Consider the following 17,643-nt stretch of genomic DNA (forward strand, 5'->3'; position numbering starts at 1 on the left):
CCCCCCCCCCCCCGTTAAATTCTTAAACATTATCTCAATCCTAAACTGGAAGTCTTTGTTCAAGAAGCAGCAACCACTACAAATAAGTAAATTCCCCGAATTAAACATACTCTAAATTAAAAATACTTACATCTTTGGGAATAGTTACTTGTGTAGTGATAATAGGTCCGCCAAGATCACCATATGAGCCACGACCCCCTGCATAAGAATAGTCTGATTTAAATAATGAGCAGCAAGTTCACATAAAAATAAGATTGAAATAATGTTTGATTTCAAAAAGAAGAAACTTACCATATCCAGAACCACCCTAAAAAGAAAAGAAAAAAAAAATTACTTAATATTTCTAAAATCTCACAAAGCTTAGAAAAAAAGTCCTCCCATACCCAGTTTATCCAGGAAATAAATGAATCAAGAAATTACAGGGGTAGGGAGGGGAGACCAATTATTACGGACAGTCAAGGTAAATTACCAATATGTACATTATTAACATTAATGATACTCAACCTGTGGTTCATAAGCCATTTGCCATTCTGATGGGCTCCATGTGTCAATTGCAGAGTCCCAAGTTTCATCAGCACTGAACCCAACCTGTATTACATACATAAATACCAAACTTAGAGGGCTGTGAAAATAATTTCAATTTAAAAAAAGCTCTTAGTACTACAGTCTCACACAAATGTTTGGTTATAAGGTCTCTAAAAACACACATGCCGCCCTTATAAATCAAAATTCTTACCATGCCATCATAGCGGTCTCCAGGCCTTCCTCTTCTGTCATAAGCCATTAGATCTCTGCAAGCACATGTTGCAATGTTTACATGGTCACATTAAAATCACCGCCCCCCCCACACTGCTAAGTGCAGCCTCTTTTATTAATGTTAATGTTTGGATAAAAACTTACCCCCCTCTGGGTGGTGGTGGAGGAGGAAGAGGAAGATTCCGGGCTCTGCTGCCACCCCGGCCACCTCGACCAGGAGGAGGTGGAGGAGGTCCTCGACGAGGGCTCATATCATCATAATCTCTTCTAGAAGGAGGCATGGGACGCCCACCCCGACCAGGAGGCATTCTGTCAAAACCACCTCTTCCCCTCATGGGGAATCCCACAGGTCGTCCTCGGCGGTCATCAAACATCATTGTAAAACCACCATAATCATAGGTCTCATCATAAAAGTTGGGATCATAAGGTTGTGCACGTCCTTTGATGGGAGACTAAAAACAGAAACACAGCACCTTAAAGCCTGAAGAAAAATAGCTCTGGTCCTATCAATAAACCCACCTCAACCATTATTATCTCAAAAGGTAACAGAGGCAGGGACAGAATGAAGCAATGATGGAAAGGATTTCTAACATACTGACCAGGGAGCGGGGAGGTGGATGTGGGTCAGAGACAGAAGGATCATTACCCCAGATATCTCTGTAAGAAGTGGGTAACATGGCACTACAGGGATCTTTGAGTAAGGACCAAAGGCACTATATTAAAGGAGGCAATATAAAACTTGCAGGGAGATGTCAAAATTAATGCTGTGAATACTGTCTTATTTCTGGTAGTTAGATGAAATTGAATGAAATAAAAATATCCCAAAGATACCTCAGATATAAGGTCTAGGATGATCTTGATGCATTCTACAACCCTATCAGGTTTTCCTCCAATAAGAACAACTCTGTCAGTAGAGTGAGGGCAGCACTCCTGGAAAAGCTTGATTGTTGTCTGAGTGTTCTATAACATTTACAAAAGAGAAAACCCATTAGAAGTTGTTAGCACATCAAATAAAATCAAGGCTTCCTAAGTTCAGACATTTGAACCCAATTACTCTCAATATAGAATGTGGTCAACTACACAGGACCTAGAAATGGTGAGAATTTAACAAAACTTAAGATTTGTTACTTTAAGACCCAACTAAATAGTGATGAGGGATCTGAGGAAGTAACCCACAAAACCAACTCTGTATGAGAAACTACTGAATCAAACAGAACAAAATAATTTCTTACTTCTCGAAGTTCTTTGATTTTAGCACCTTTAACACCAATTATTCCTCCTGCCAGACTCTGATGAATCAACAGTCTCAACTCGCAATCAAAGTCACTTCCTTTATAATGTTGGTACTGTAGAGGGGGAAATACACAATTTTACTCTCTTGCAAGTATTTTCCCAGCACTGTATCAGCTTATGCTTAAGCACAACATAATGCACTGTTGCAGTAAGCAACCTGAATTTATTATCTCAATAACTTTACCAGTTATGTGCTTATTATCCTCAATAGCCAGGCCCAAAAAGGACAATCTGCACCACCTTAAAAAACTATTTTATTTTCAGGTCCTGCAACACCATACCCACACTGCAGCCATTTAGCATGTCGCTGTTACCACAAAATTATTAACATTCAAATAACACTATAATAAAAATGACTGCAAAGCACTTTGCAAATGTAGTTAATTCCCACTGCAGCATGGAGCAGGGTCAACAGTGAGTTGTAAGACCATCCATATATCATATTTTTAAGCCTTTTTCTATTGAGATGGGAAAAGCACACTATGTTAAAAAGAAAATCGATCCTATGGGCCAGGCTCCATACTTCAGTGGGGTTCAATGGCACTATGACATACATTTAAGCATTCCACAGCATCAGATTCGAGCGGGAGCTGGCTGGTTGCAGTGGGTGATGGCAACTGCAGGCCCTGAAAGTAGAAAAATAAGAATAATAGGTTAAGTGTCTAGCGTGATCAGGCTATTGTCGCATATATTGGTAAAGCTACTACAACATATTTTAAAATCTATGTTAATACAAAACAGCTAATAACAGTAATAACATCCTTTCTCCATATACCCAGTAAATGATTATGGACTCTTAATGTTAATAAAGAAAATAAGCCTAACAGCAGAACTCATAGGCCCAGTGCTTCCTCCTGTCTATACAAACACTATGACAAGCTCCTGTAGCTGCAACTGCCTTAAGATGGAAGTAACCTGGAACTGAACTATAAACTTCCTATTAAAAAAGTAAGACCTTAACCTTCCCTAATTAGATCTAAATTTCCCTCTCTTCCTCAAACATAAGAAAACTCTCTTATATAGGATCAAATAGTTCCTATCTACTACTTCAGGAATGGCCAGCCTAAATTTTAAAGATAAATATACATTATGCTGCCACATATACATTATTTTTTCTCCCCTCCCCCATCTCCCCCCAATAAAACTTTAAACACCGTCCCTCATCTTTCCAAAAACTTTAAAAAGAAACCTACCTCTTCCAAGGTAGGGATGATTTTCTTCAGAATTTCTCCAATCGTCTCAATATCAGCACTGATACTCAGTATGCTGCCAAATATCAAATACCACAGAATACAAAAAAAAAGTGGAAAAGAAAAATGAGTTTTGTCATCAGTAATCATATAACCTTTTAGAGAAGTAACATCATAATTACTTAATAGTCCCCATTTAAGGTAGCCTATTTATGAATTTTACACATGCATTTTATTTTTTGCCCAATACAGACATAACATTATTAGGAGACTTTGAGAGAGACAGAGAGAATGGGCTGCTGGAAGGGCTCAGATTAAGTGGCAATAATCGACCAGAATTGAAGCAGAGTTGAATTCTCATGTTCCCCGCCACCAAGTTAAGGACACCCTCGCTGTTATGGTAATACTGGCACACCTTCTCTTGGGTAATTTGGGGGAATATGCAAGTGGTGAACACTGTATCTGGAGTAAGGTTATGAATACCAGTTAGAAATTAGACTACTTAATGGGCTCTGCAAGAAAACAAATACAAATGCAAGACAAAACAAAGACAGTACAAATGAGAAGTGAAGGAAAGTGAACCAGTTAGCATTTCATCAGAAAAAATTATGAACAGACAATGTTGGGAAGCAAGGTGGGCCACAAAGACAGAGCGAGAGACTATTTGGGTAACAGTTTGATTTACAATGCAGCAAATATGCAACACTTGAAGCTGTGCTCCTTCCATCGAAATAAAATTAGTGGATCGTTTGGGTGGGCAACTCACGGTAAAAGTTCAGTGACAAAAGGACTTAATGGGGAAAATAAGACAGAAACTTGAAAAACAATACACCGTCTAAGGGGATACTATTTAATTATATAAAAGGCAGGTAATAAAATACATTTCTCTCTTTCTAATCAGGCAGTGAGGCATAAACTGTTGGGACATACCGCTCGGGGCCACTGCTGTCTGGGACTGAAACACTGGCATTGTACTGCATTGGTCATTGGCGTTCGTGGATGTTGGCATTGGGCATGGGCATTCAATCAGAAGTTGTCAAGTATTGTACCCGTTTGGCAACGAGCACATTTTTGGGCATAGCCAACCAGGGTTTTCACATGGGCGTTCAGGGGCGGATGGGCCAACGTCATGGTGGGCAACGCAGGGGTAAGTCGATCCAGTACATGGGCAACGGAGATATATGGCCAAAAAAACAAGGAGAGGGAAAAGGGGGAAAAGCAATAAATTTTAATTTAATACAAACTATACTCATACTCTCAATGAAACAAGCTTAAGTTGTTCTGAAGACTAACACAATAATGGACTTCTCTATACCTGACTGTGGCTTCTTAACATTTAAGGACCTTAAATGATGGTTCTAGGTTTTGTTTTGTTTTTTTAATGTTTCAGTAGCAGGCTGGCTCGTGAGGGTAGACACAAAACCTGTCATGACTCAAAAGTTTACTGAAATTGAGGAAAATGGGGAAATAACCCAGATAATTATACAGAACATCTGGATTAAGAGGAAAGAGGTTCAAAGACAAAACAAAAATTCCCACACCAAACCCCCAAATATTAAGACTGATTTGGTTTCATAAGGTATAAAACACATTCCTGTATCTTATAAGCAGATTTATAAAAATTACAACAAAATCTAAAGTTTATCAAGAGAAACACAAAGATCTGTTACCAAGAGAAATGAAATACTGTTAGGTACTCAAAGTTATTTGCCTCAATTTTACCAAGATAAACATTAAGAAATGTGTATAGTATGAGGAAAAAAAATAAATTTTGGTGTAATCAGTTCTAGAAATACACACACACTTCTGGTGCTGCCAACATTTAATGTGTCTAATCACAAGAGTCAACCCACTATAAATTATGAAGACTCAAATCCTAGGCAAACAGTTCTGATTGCCAAGATTAATCTATTCATTACCCATATTTAGAAATCAGTCAGCATGAGCTCCATGTTGCAAACTGTGGAACAGATGATTTTAAAAAAAAAATAAGGAAATAAAGTTTTTATCAGCCATATTCAATGGCTTTCAGAAATGACTATATATCCCTCTTACACATACAAGAGGAATGGTACAATTAAGGGTTTTTACACTTTGTCTCTATTCCTAATTAAGATGTTTTATCTTATTTGAAATGAATTAATTTTGAAGGGTCTTATTAAAATATGAAAGATTTAATTATGTTCCACCTTCATCAGGGTTTTAAAAAAAAAGCAGAAGTCATTTATATAACCATTAATTATTACAAATGGTTTGTAGCTAGTCAGTGATTTCTAAGATGTGAACCTTTAAAATTCTAGAAACATACAATGAATGCGCTTGCTTGTTCAGTAGTTTAATACTTACGTCTGTACGGAGAGCCTTAATATTCTTGCCTCCTTTTCCAATCACTGCCCCAGCATTCTGGAATAGACAAAAAATTATTTTGCATTTAGAAAATTAGTATTTTTAAGCTATATTTTTAACTTTTTTATGTTTGCACAGCACTGAAAATCTTGAGAAAGAAAAAAAATCAAGATGAATAGTTTTATGGTCTTTGGAGTATTCAGAACACCAGGCATGATTATAAAATTCCTAAAAAGCGCAGATTACAAGTGCCCTCTTGTAAAAAAAAAAAAAAAAACAAACAGAATCTAAACAGCAACTACTTTTATATTTGACTTGAAATAAGTGATGGGGTAGACTTAAGTAAACTAGTTTCCTGGGGAAATAAGATGCAACCAACACCTAAAACCTGTGTCTACAGTTACTCCACTCATCTCTCTAGCTGATCTGTGGTGGACCCTGGTAATAGTGCTTTCACCATCAAAATTTCAGCACTACCTGCAGTTCTGAAATCTGCTTATCATTAAGAACATCAACTAAATGTGATAGTGCACACCCGGAATCCCAGTAATCAAAGGCAGAGGATCAAGAGCTCAAGGCCAGCCTCACCTGTGAGGGGTCTCAAAACAAATGAACCCTTTAGAAAACTTTTATTCAATGTGTAATAAAATTCTGAAAGGTTTCCAGAGCCAAAGCAGAGCTCAAAGTGAAAAACCATCAATTTCTATTTAACTACTAACCAACCTCCAAAATTTAAAGAGCTTATACCTTGCTCTGAAGCAAAATGCGCAATTCAACCATCTCATCAGTATTTCTAGATCTTTTAAAGGCTTGCTCCTCTTCCATATCTTCTGCAGGGCGTTTACCTAGAAATTAAAGTTTAAATTTTCAATTAGAAACATCCCCCAAGAAAGGGTAATTGAAGCCACCTTGTAAGTCCCTGCCTTTGTCTCCCTAATATCAAAGACCTTATTTTAATAAGTATTTCAAAGGATTAAAATGGTGGGTGGAAAAACTGTACTGCTTTTTAACCTGTGCAAGGTTACTTCTTTTCATAAAAACCAAGAAGTAACAGACAAACTCAAGACTAGAAAAAAATGAAACTATGTAAGAAGTAAACGGAACATATCAAAAAAAAATTTATGGTAAAGTAACAGAACAGAAAATACATAATTGGTTATAATTAAAGTATCTTCTCACCAAATTCACCATTGGTTTCGGTGTTGGGGAAGGTTTCTTCTGGCTGTTCGGTCTCCATTTTCTTGAATTAAATGGATCCACCAATCTGTTGAAAAAGAAGCTAGCTAGTACATTGGCTTATCAGAAAGCAAACACTCTTTTGCTTAAAATCTTCAAAAAAAAAAAAAAAAAAAGATTCTGCTTCCAGCGCACACAAGTGACATCCTACTGCTACAGTAGTCTATAAAAAAGGTCTGATTTGAGGAAACTAAAATATTCCTAAAAGTGAACTGTTTTTAAAAAACTATAATTGAGGAGAGACAGGTATAATGGACTTCTTTTAGACTAGATTGTCTCAAATGAAACACACCCTGACCACCTCCACCTCCAGAGCCTTTTTCCCCCAAGGGGGGTGGGGGACCAGTAATTCCGTCCTCAGCAACTTGCTTCATTTCATTACAACAGAAAAGCTAGCCGACATATAATTTTGTTCACGAGACTAATTCTTGAAAAGACCACGTCTTATCACAAAACTAGTGTTATAGTAGGGCTAGTAGTAATCCCCCCCCCCCGCCTTTGGTCGTGACTGACAATACTAATCAATGAAATCTGCCAACTTTAAAAACTTAGCGGCAAATACAAGGTACGTTAAACTTTCAGACAGAGAAATCTAAAATTCTGATTAAGGGACCAGATGGAAACGACCACAATTATTCAGCAAAGCCACGGAATCTTTAATCATCAACACCATTATTTTAGGCAACGTTAAAAAGGCTATCTCCCAACAATTTCGCCTCTATCCCAACTCTCCAAGACTGCAACCAAAGCGTCACAACTGGTCCAGTCAACTCCTGGTCCGACCAAAGCAAGCACCAGCACAGGATCTTAAGGCATCGCCCTCATGCCTTCTCCTATTCCAAAACGCCGACAGCAAACGCCGATCCCTCTGGAGACCACTTGAAATGCCGAGACCCGCCGGCCACTCCGCTAAACCCCCGGCCGCGGGGGTAAACGAGTTCAGGCAAATCAGCCCGGTCTACGTACACAAACAGGCCCAGCCAGCCCTCTCGTCCCGCGGCCGCCGTCCCCACAGCGCGCGGGTGCTAACAGGTCCGCCGAGCGAGACCGACCGCGCGCGCTCGCCTCCCGCCCACGGGCCGGGCCGGCAAGCAGCGGCCAGCGACCGTCGCCGAGCGGCGAGCCTCTCCTCACCCGGATCCGACAGGAAATGGCGGCCCGCGTAATGGCGACTACGTGCGACTAGGCGGAGTCGCGCGAGACCCCCCTCCCCCACCCAGCACGCGGGCTCGCGAGCGCCCGTCCCCCGCACCTCCCCCACCGCCCGAGACAAAGCCGCCGCGGCCGCCCCATCGGCCCCGCCGCGCAGCACCCCCCACCCCGGGGGTGGGGTGAGGAGGGAGGCCCACGCCGTGGAGGGACAAAGAGGGCGGCAGGGGCGCACACACACCACACCCGCGAGCCCACCGGACCGCCCGGCGCTCCCTCCACACGGGGCGCCCGCGTCGCAAACCCACAGGCCTCTCCTTCCCGGGTCCCTCAAGCCACCTAACGCCGGCACGCCAACCGCAGGGGCACGCTCGGGGAAATGGCGGCGGTGGGGGGAGGGGAGCCCGGGCAACGTTCCCCGGCGGGCCACGGCCATCCCGAACGCCACTCCGGACAGCCGAGTACGGCGTCCGACCCCGCTCCCGCCAGCGCGACTCGCCCGGCCCCGCTCACCGCGCGAGTCCGCCGTTGCCTCCCGGCCGCGCCGCCTCCGACGGTCGGTCACTGCTAGACAGAGAACGAGGACAAACCCCCTCCCACCTCAGCGTCGCGCCCCATTGGCTGCCCAGGCTTCGGCGGTGGTGCGAGCGCGAAGCGATTGGCCCGAGGCCGCGTCAATTACGGCGCCGAGAACCCCGCCTTCCGCCGGCGACTCCCTTTGGGCTGGAAGGCCGCGGGCCTGAGAAAACCCGGGCATGGGGATAGCCCAAGCCGCCATCCCGGGGCGCCAACCCGCTCCGGGGACTCGCTACCCCGAAGCCCTAGCCCACCCCGATACCTACAGGCCGCAATCGAGTGGGAGACGAGCACGACGGCGACGTCCGTGCAGCGGAGAAGCAGAGGATAATGGCGTCTGCAGCGCTGTCGCCTGTAGCGCCCTCCTCCTTTCTCGTTCGCGCACTCTGTAGTGAGGGGGAGGGGAGTAGTGACAGACCTCTCGCGAGACTTCGGCGGCGCTGCTCACGTGTGCCGGGAGGGGGCGGCCGCGGGGGGATTTTCGAGTCCCGAGGGAGTTTGGCGCGATTGGAGGAGGGACGGACACCCCGTGAGCGCCCGATTGGGCGGGAAGAAGTGAAAGAGGGAAAAGAGAACCCTGCTGGCAACGGGAGAGGGAGAGCGGCGGGCGGCGCGCGCGGCCCTGGGATCACGCTGCCGTGCGAGGCGAGGCGGGAAGGCCAGGTCGGTCGGTGCTCGGCCCGGGTTCCGCAGCTGCCTGTCGTCGCGTCTCGCTCGCCCCCTCCCTCCCAGGCGCTGCGGGCTCTGCGCCCCCTCCGCGGCGCCGGGGAAACCCGCTGTGCTAACGGCTCGCTCGGCGGGGAGGGCGGGGGAGGGCTGGAACCGGCGCCCGCTCCCAGGGAGCCCGGGGCTTACTTCCGTGTTGGGCCGCTGCGGTGCAGACTCCCCGGGAACGCCGAGTAGGGAATGCCCGCGCGTCCGGGCAGCTGCGCTCCCTGGGACCCTCCCCGAGAAAGCTCGCAGGCCCACTGGCCCACCAGGGGAAGGGAGGGTCACTGCGGGTGCTCCCCTCCCTCCTCATCCTCACAGCAGAGCTCCACGGTCCCCAGACTCTGGCCGATGTCCGGATGTCCTCCTGTGGGGGTGACCTCCAGTTAGCGAGGCGTGCGTGCGAGCGCACCCTGTCCTACCTTTCCCTCGAATAATCCCAAAATGTGCACACCGGCCAGCACCCGGTAAATCGCTCAGAGCGGTCGAGCCATCCTTTACCTAACTGACAGAAGAGACTGGGGCTTGAGGATCCGGTGAGGGGGGTCTCGTTCTGAGACAGCCTAGTGTAGCCCTGGCTGTCGTGGGATCATGTAGATCTCCCGCCTCTGCCTCTCAAACACTGGCATTAAAAGCGTGTGTCACCACTGCCCCGCAAGTCAGTATTTCTAGTACAACATTTTTTTTTTTTTTCCGAGGCAAGGTTTCTCCGTGTAACCTTGGCTGGCCTGGAACTCAGAGATCCCCCTGTCTCTGCCTCTCGAGTGCTGAGATTATTGCCTGCATAGCCACCTCCACCACCCCGCTAACAGCTTTTTTGTAAATGAGAAGTGGGAATCTAAAGGGAACTACAGAAATTGCCTTGACTAGACTCTAGTGAGAAGTTGCTTCCTCTAGATTCCATGGCAGGATTGTTCTCCCCCACCCCCACCCCCCAGTTATACCCGTTTGTTTTCTTCTCTCTCACTTTTTTAGGTTTTCTCTTTGAGTAATCAAAGTCTGTCTTTGGTCCGTCCTTCATTTTCTATTTAGAGTTGGAGGTTTTCAATTCCTTATTAAAACCTCAGACTGGATATGTAGCTCAGTGGTGTAGCACACTTAGTGTGGAGGCCCTGGATTTGGGTGTCACAACAAATCCCATGCCACTTTGTTTCCTTTAGTGGCTCCTGGGTAACCTTTTAACCTAGTGCTTTAGTATCAATTTGGGTTCAGTATGACTTAGCTGTGAGATTTAATATAATTTCAACAGTTCAGTAGCAAGCTGGGATAATTGAAATACTGTAGGCACCATACCCCGAGTTCTGTCCTGTTTGCCACTTGTGCTGATAATTCAATGCTTATTACAGTGCCTTGAATACATTGTGGGTTTTGTTTTATGTATGAGGGAGTTTTTTGAAAAGTAGAATAAACTGATGGTTCATGCCTTTGATCATAGCAGCTGAGAAGCAGAGATGTGAATCTGTGAGTTCCAGGTCAGCCAGAGCTACATAGTCAAAACTGTCTCAAGAAACAAACACAAAACTAAGGTAAGAGGGCAGACAGGTGAGATGGAGTAGTGGGTGAAGGTATTGGCCACCAAGGCCAAGCCTGATGATGTAAATTTCATCTCCAAGATGGGGGAAGACCACACCTTATTCTCTTGACCTCTAACTTCCACACATGTGTATATAATGAAAAAAAGTTTTAAAAAGTATTGAGGATAGAAACCATATTCAAGATGACAGAACAGAGTTGGGTTAGAGACTCCTAAATGGGATTTTCTCTCTACTTTTATTTTTATTTATTTTTTCCTCAAGATAAGGGTTTCTCAGTGTCCCCCTGGCTGGAACTTCTTCTGTAGACCCAGGCTGTCCTCAAACCCTGAGATTCGCTTGCCTCTGCCTTCTGAGTGCTGGGAATAAAGGCGTGTGCCACCAGCCAAGCTTTGTGGCTACTTCTTATGTCAACAGTAATATAACGGTTTTATCCCTATAAAAGGTAAGGTTTATTACCTTCCCAGAACTCTAAAATCATCTTAGTGTCTTTAACAAGTTAAAATGGTATTAGAAGTAAGTGCTATTTATTTAAACATTTTGTGGTGTGACTAAGTGTACACATGCTGTACATGCAAGTGGGAGCCAGGGGACAGCCCTGTGCAGAGTTCTCTTCTACCCTATTGGACCATAGAAGTAGACTCATCGTTCCATTTAGTGACAGGTACCTTTACCTGCTAAGCCATCTTTCTTAGCCCAACTTATTTTTTAAAGGAAAATAATAGAAACATAAAATGGATATAAATCTTTGTTACTGATTTAAGATCTCAGCTATTGATTGAATGCCACATACAGTATCTAAGAATGGTGTTCTATTAAAAAAAATCTGAATCTGATTGAAAATTAATCATTGAGCCAAGTATGCCTAAACCTTAGTGGTAATTAGCAGAATTTTCCTACTTGGCTTGGTTCTGTTTAAGTCTTAGTAGTTTTTAGAATGTAAATATGTAATATTAGCCAAATATCAGGTATAAAGGTTAATAAAAGTATTTTTTCTTATTACAAAAGTGGTGAGGATTAAGTTTTATAACTTTATATGTTGCTATTATGCTAAGGAAATACGAATATATTTTTCACGTCATTAAATAGTCCCTAAAAAATGTTAAAGCTGGGTGTGATGGTATATTCCTTTAATCCCAGAACTTGGGAGGCAGGTTCGAATAGATCTCAGTGGAGACCAGTCTGGTCTGCATAGAGAGGTCCAAAGTCGCATAATAGGAGAGGCCCTGTCTCAACAAAACAAAACAAAACTTGAAGGTCTAGAGGGATGGGTCCTGGTCTAAGAACTTCACTGCTCTTCCAGAGGACTGGAGTAACTCCCAGCAGTGTGTAACAGCCAACTGCAGGGGACCTGACCCCCACCTCCTTGAACATCTGCACTTGTGCACATGCCGCCACCTCCCCACATATATACCACCCCAAACACTTAAACATGTTTAAAAATCTCTGAAGACTACACAGCCTTTTATTTCATAGACATAATGTATGTTTTTGCTTGATAACATTCAAACCCCCTCAAATATATAAATATTGATAAGCTTTGTCAGATAAGCATTCCAATGTCTTTTCTCTTGTTGTTCTTCTCTCATCCTTCTCCTCTTTCCTCCTAAATCATGGAGATTGAGCCCAAGGCTGCAAATACACCTTGTTTTTGTCTTTATTTCTGATCTTTTAATATTGGTTCTGGAAAGTAAAAGATGTGTGTTACAGGATATAAACTTAATGTTCAATTTAAAAGACCTCTTTTTCCAAGTTGTTTTTCTTGTACTGAGGGGACTGTTGTTTGTCTATCAGCAAATGGGAAATTGTGTGTCCTAGCTGACCCTTTGCTGTCTGCCATGACTGTGGTAAGACACTTTTACAAGGGAGAGGGTATTATGCCTAACGGTCCCAGGCTGCCCTATCTCCTACGCTGCCTTCCTCAGCAGCTAAAGGCACTAAGTCTGACACCATAGTTTTGATCCCTAGAACCCACCTGGTGGAAAGAGAACCAAGTCCTGCAAGTTGTACCATGGTATATATCACTGCTTCAAAAAAAAAGTCCTCCGGTACCTGAGTTTCCTCTGAACTGCTTGGTCACACACTGTGTTAATTACCTTAGTTATCTTCTAGTTTAACTGTTACCCTGGAAACAGGCTGCCTCTGCCTCCCCAGTGCTAGGTGTATGCCACCACCGCCCAGCTACATTTCCATTTTTAGCCGGTATTGTTTTTATTTTACTTAACTGTCCCCAGAACCACACCATCCTACTTTTGCACTCATGGGAATAAGCTAGTGACTTTCTGTGGCGCCATTCTAGAATCTTCACTGCCCCTTATCTTATGTTTCAGGGTCATTTCTCTGCAGAGGAGGCTTTGAGTACTGTACTGACCATCCAGCTTGAAATCCTTCACTAGATCACAGGCTGGCCTGCTAAGTGGTAAGTTTTCTTATGGACATGTTAAGCATAGATATCTATTTAAATTGATTTGTCTTTAGTATTTTGCTATTGCTTTGTTATACTGAGAGAATCAGATTTAAGTATACCTGACAGCACAGTTGAGAATATTTAGGTAAACAAGTAAGACTTCTCTCATCCCAGAGTAAGATGGCCGACTATAGTCATATAAATTCTAATAGGGTTAAAATATAAAAAGTTAATTATAGATGTCAGAAGAAACTAGTGAACATTAAGTAAAATTTAAATCACAGAATATGAGTATCATTTTATTAAAATAATAAGATATAGTAATAGCCCAGTGTCTTTCAGAGGTCTGGCATTACACTTTATCATGCATATCAATTTTTCTGCAGCCCTGTAAAGTAGATGGTGGTGCTGATGAAAATACTGAGTTAGAGAAGTTAAAGAATTGACATTAGGTCATGAAGTTTGCACCTTAACTTAATCATTTGTCTTTCTTATTATACTGTCTCAGCTAAGGTTTGAGTAGCTTCCAGGTAGAGAGTCAAGGATTTTTCTAATGCTGGAAAGAGAAGTGTAAAGGGTGTAGTGACTCAGCCTGTTTGTATTGAGAATTACAGGCGCTGGGTTTAGTGTATTGAGTCACCTTTTTGTTTTGATGGACATATACACTTATTTAAAAGAAATGAGTGTAGCTTTGAGTATCGGCCTCCGTTTTGTTTTCAGAGAATGTGCCCACTTTTTTTGTTGTTTTCAAGGGAACACATATGCTCTTATTTAAAAGAAATGAGTGTAACTAAATATATTGAGTCTCTTTTCTTTTTGTTTACAGGTAGATGTGGATGCTCTTACTTAAAAGAAATGAGTGTAGCTAGTGCTGTATTAAGAGTTGAAACCTGGCTTTTGGCAACATGGCATGTTAAGGTGCCTCCAATGTGGCTGGAAGCTTGTGTTAACTGGATCCAAGAAGAAAATAATAATGCTACTTTGAGTCAGGCACAAATAAATAAGCAAGTGTTGGAGCAATGGCTTCTTACTGACCTGAGAGACTTGGAACATCCTCTCTTACCTGATGACATTTTAGAAATGCCAAAGGGAGAACTGAATGGGTTTTATGCTCTACAGATCAATTCTTTGGTTGATGTGAGTCAGCCTGCGTATTCACAGATACAGAAGCTGAGAGGAAAGAATACAACCAATGATCTCGTCTCAGCTGAAACGCAGAGTGCTCCCACACCATGGGAAGTGAGGCCTTCGCGGATGCTGATGCTACAGCTCACTGATGGTGTCACACACATCCAGGGAATGGAGTATCAGTCTATCCCAGCTCTCCATAGTGGTCTTCCTCCAGGTACAAAAATTTTAGTTCATGGATGCATTTTGTTCCGTCTTGGTGTTCTCTTACTGAAACCAGAAAATGTGAAGGTGCTAGGGGGTGAGGTAGATGGTCTTTCAGAAGAAAATGCCCAAGAGAAAGTGCTTGCAAGATTAATTGGGGAACTTGATCCTACAGTTCCAGTCCTTCCAAATAATTCCAGTCACAACGTGCCCAAAGTTTCCGGGGGTTTAGATGCTGTTTTGGGGCCCTCAGATGAGGAACTCTTGGCAAGTCTTGATGAAAGTGAAGAGTCTGCAGCAAATAATGAGGTGGCTGTGGGAAGAAGCTGTTTCAGCCCAGGCACCTCCTCAGATACTGCTCCCACAACTCCGGCTGGTTTTGAGCCAGGACGTAACATGCCTTCAAGGCCAAAGGAGAAACCACCAAACCAGCCCACGCATTTCACTGATGGAGAATTTGATGACTTTTCACTGGAAGAGGCCTTGCTTTTGGAAGAGACTGTCCAGAAAGAACAGATGGAAACAAAAGCATCGCAGCCACTAACTTTGAAGGGAAACACGGGTAAATGTATGGAGGTCTTTTCACATAAACCTAGTAGTCTGAACCACACAGCTTTGTTTCATAAACAAGGAAACAGCAATTTTGATGAAAAAACATCTGAACAAATGATTCATGAAGACAAATTTTTTGATTGTGCATCTACTAGAAAGCATCATAAGAGATTCTCAGCTCATGATTTTACAAATGACAGTAAGATTTCAGAAGTAGATGATACAGCACAACAGACTCTCAGCAGTTCAGATGTACATTGCTTAAGTAATAAAATATTAAACAGAAAGCTGGACCTATCAGAAAAGAGTTCACAAATTTCTAAAGAAAATGGCCACCCTTTCCAGGCTTGTTCTTCAAGATCATTTGAGAATAATACTTATCTATGTATTGGCATGGACTTACATTCTCCACCCTTTATCTATTTGTCTGTTCTAATAGCCAGAAAGCTAAAGGAAGTTACTACTGTGACAGTCAAAGCGTTTATTGTCACTTTAACTGGAAATCTCTCAAGTTCTGGTGGCTTTTGGGGTGTAACTGCAAAAGTTTCTGATGGTACTGCATATCTAGATGTAGATTTTATAGATGAAATACTTACCAGTATGATAGGGTATTCAGTACCAGAAATGAAACAATTAAGAAAGGACCCTCTTAAATATAAAACATTCCTAGAAGGGTTACAGAAATGTCAGCGAGATCTGATCGATTTGTGTTGCCTGATGACTATTTCATACGATCCTTCTTCATGTAAAGGGGTGGTACTGGAATTGCAAGATGTTGGTATGGAACACGTGGAGAACCTAAAGAAACGGTTGAATAAATAATTTGCCAGAATGCTTTTGGAGCACACTTTAAAACAGGTAAATATTTGGAATCTAATTTGTGTATTCTCAGTTTTGGAATTCTGTAAGAAAAAGCTTCAGAGTTTAAAGCTGGGGCAGCTCCGCGGTTGACAGACACACTGTCTGCCAAGTGTGGTGACCGGAGTTTGGCCATCTGGTCTCTTGAGGCAAAAAGCGAGACCCTGCTTCCAGAATCTGTTGGTAGTCCTCTACGCAGGTGGCAGGGGACAGACGCGCACACGTACTAAATAAATGACATTTAAAAATAAAGATATTTAATCAAAATATGTGAAAGAATGTCTTTATTTTGGTGATACTGGCCCAGAGTCTTGTAATGCTAGCAAGTTTCTACCATAGTTACATCTCTAGATCCTTGGGATGTTTGTTTGTCTTGTTTATTTTTTTGTTTTCCCTCCCTGGAAACTGGATCTCATACGCAGGCTGTCCTCAAACTCTTGTATAGCTGAGAGTGACCTTGAGTTTCTGGTCTCTTGCCTTCACCTCCCAACTGCTAGATTTAGGGTTGTACGTTTTCACCTGTGCATGCTAGGCAAATGCTCTACCAGCTGAGCGATATCCCCAGTCCTTGTTGAAGGATTTTGCTGACCCACTCTGGCTGAGAAACTTGTTTTCCACTTGTCATTGGATAAACCTATAATTGATAAAGAATAGTGATGGACTGACAGCAGTTTGTTGGGTAAAGGTGCTTGCTGCTGAGCCTGACAACCTGATGCTATTCCTGGTACCACATGCTGGAAAGCGAAAACTCCCACAAGATGGCCTCTGATTTCCACCTGCATGCCAAAACGTGTGTGCTCCCTCCCATACATAAAGGTACACACAATGAAATAAAATTTAATAAAGAGTTGATGTTCCCCAGTGAGATATTACTGAAAGTTAGAAATTGAAAATTGGTAATTTTACCTCTAATAAGTTGAATATTTAAAAAAAATTGTACTGTGATTTAGATAACTTCCATTTACTGTGTATATAGGTCAGAGGGCAGCCTGTGACACTTGGCTTTCTCCTGCTGTGTGGATTCATGGGGTAAAATCCTCAGGCTTTGCTGCACCCTTTACCTGCTGAGCTGTGGGAATGGCTCTGGCTTTTGAGATAGTATCTTGATACATTTCCAGGATCCTTTGAATTGGCTTTGCATATGAGTTATTTGTGTTATTGTTTTAAAGAGACTACACTAGTTCCTTTTGCTGTACTAGATTATGTTTGGGAGATGTACTTTTAAGATTGTAAAAGTGAGTGTGTGTGTGTGTGTGTGTGTGTGTGTGTGTGTAGAGATTGATGAATGGAATGAACCTCTGAACCTATAAGCCATCCCCAATTAAATGTCCTTAGAAGAGTTGCCGTGGTCCTGGAAACCCTGAGACAGTTGGTACTAGGGACTGGGGTGTTGCTGTACTGGGCCTGGCCATGTTTTGTTTGGAGGACGTGGACTTTGGAAAGCAGTACCATGTTTCAAGTGCTGCTTATTGGGCAATCCTAATAAAAGTATGGAAGACAGTGGGCTGAGGGCGATTTGAGCTGTGGGCTCCTGGCTCCAGAGGCTTCAGAAGAGAAAAATTTTAGTATATTGCCTAGAGATCTTTCTTGTGTTATTTTAGTAAAGAATGTAGCTGCCTTTTGCCCTCGTCAAAAAAAGAAAGAAAAGAAAGAAAGAAAGAAAGAAAGAAAGAAAAAAAAAAGCCAATCTGCCTGAAGGTAAATGGAG

The 17,643-nt window shown here is 42.9% G+C and overlaps 2 protein-coding genes across 12 annotated transcripts in view; one reads left to right on the plus strand and one right to left on the minus strand.

The window, feature by feature from the left end:
* Positions 1 to 8,900, minus strand: part of Hnrnpk (heterogeneous nuclear ribonucleoprotein K) — an 11,084-nt gene extending 2,184 nt beyond the window's left edge. For 2 of the 5 annotated variants that reach the window (XM_021179977.2, XM_021179974.2), the window contains exons 1-14: positions 8,813 to 8,900; positions 6,765 to 6,849; positions 6,333 to 6,430; positions 5,586 to 5,642; positions 4,170 to 4,213; positions 3,243 to 3,315; positions 2,604 to 2,675; positions 1,989 to 2,102; positions 1,588 to 1,716; positions 901 to 1,208; positions 737 to 791; positions 505 to 588; positions 292 to 307; positions 131 to 213 (exon numbers count right to left, since the gene is read on the minus strand). In XM_021179977.2, coding sequence (XP_021035636.1) covers positions 131 to 213; positions 292 to 307; positions 505 to 588; positions 737 to 791; positions 901 to 1,208; positions 1,588 to 1,716; positions 1,989 to 2,102; positions 2,604 to 2,675; positions 3,243 to 3,315; positions 4,170 to 4,213; positions 5,586 to 5,642; positions 6,333 to 6,430; positions 6,765 to 6,822 — 1,191 coding nt within the window. In that variant the 5' untranslated portion in view covers positions 6,823 to 6,849; positions 8,813 to 8,900. Of the gene's footprint in view, positions 1 to 130; positions 214 to 291; positions 308 to 504; positions 589 to 736; positions 792 to 900; positions 1,209 to 1,587; positions 1,717 to 1,988; positions 2,103 to 2,603; positions 2,676 to 3,242; positions 3,316 to 4,169; positions 4,214 to 5,585; positions 5,643 to 6,332; positions 6,431 to 6,764; positions 6,850 to 8,483; positions 8,580 to 8,812 lie in introns of those variants that run through there. The other 3 variants (XM_021179979.2, XM_021179978.2, XM_021179976.2) reach the window with 2 other exon arrangements.
* Rmi1 (RecQ mediated genome instability 1) lies at positions 8,813 to 17,275 on the plus strand. 7 transcript variants are annotated; one of them, XM_021179971.2, is made up of 4 exons: positions 8,964 to 9,209; positions 10,693 to 10,780; positions 13,117 to 13,205; positions 14,020 to 16,202. In XM_021179971.2, the coding sequence occupies exon 4, from the start codon at positions 14,049 to 14,051 to the stop codon at positions 15,897 to 15,899; it is 1,851 nt and encodes a 616-aa protein (XP_021035630.1). In that variant the 5' UTR covers positions 8,964 to 9,209; positions 10,693 to 10,780; positions 13,117 to 13,205; positions 14,020 to 14,048; the 3' UTR covers positions 15,900 to 16,202. The 7 variants fall into 7 exon arrangements, with proteins under 7 accessions (XP_021035632.1, XP_021035630.1, XP_029324203.1 ...); XM_029468343.1 differs by having other exon boundaries at positions 10,690 to 10,780; positions 14,020 to 16,196; XM_029468344.1 differs by lacking the exon at positions 8,964 to 9,209 and adding an exon at positions 9,235 to 9,721 and having other exon boundaries at positions 10,690 to 10,780; positions 14,020 to 16,196.
* The last annotated feature ends 368 nt before the right edge of the window (positions 17,276 to 17,643 follow it).

The sequence above is a fragment of the Mus caroli genome, chromosome 13 (assembly GCF_900094665.2).
Source record: "Mus caroli chromosome 13, CAROLI_EIJ_v1.1, whole genome shotgun sequence".
Taxonomy (NCBI): Eukaryota; Metazoa; Chordata; class Mammalia; order Rodentia; family Muridae; genus Mus; species Mus caroli.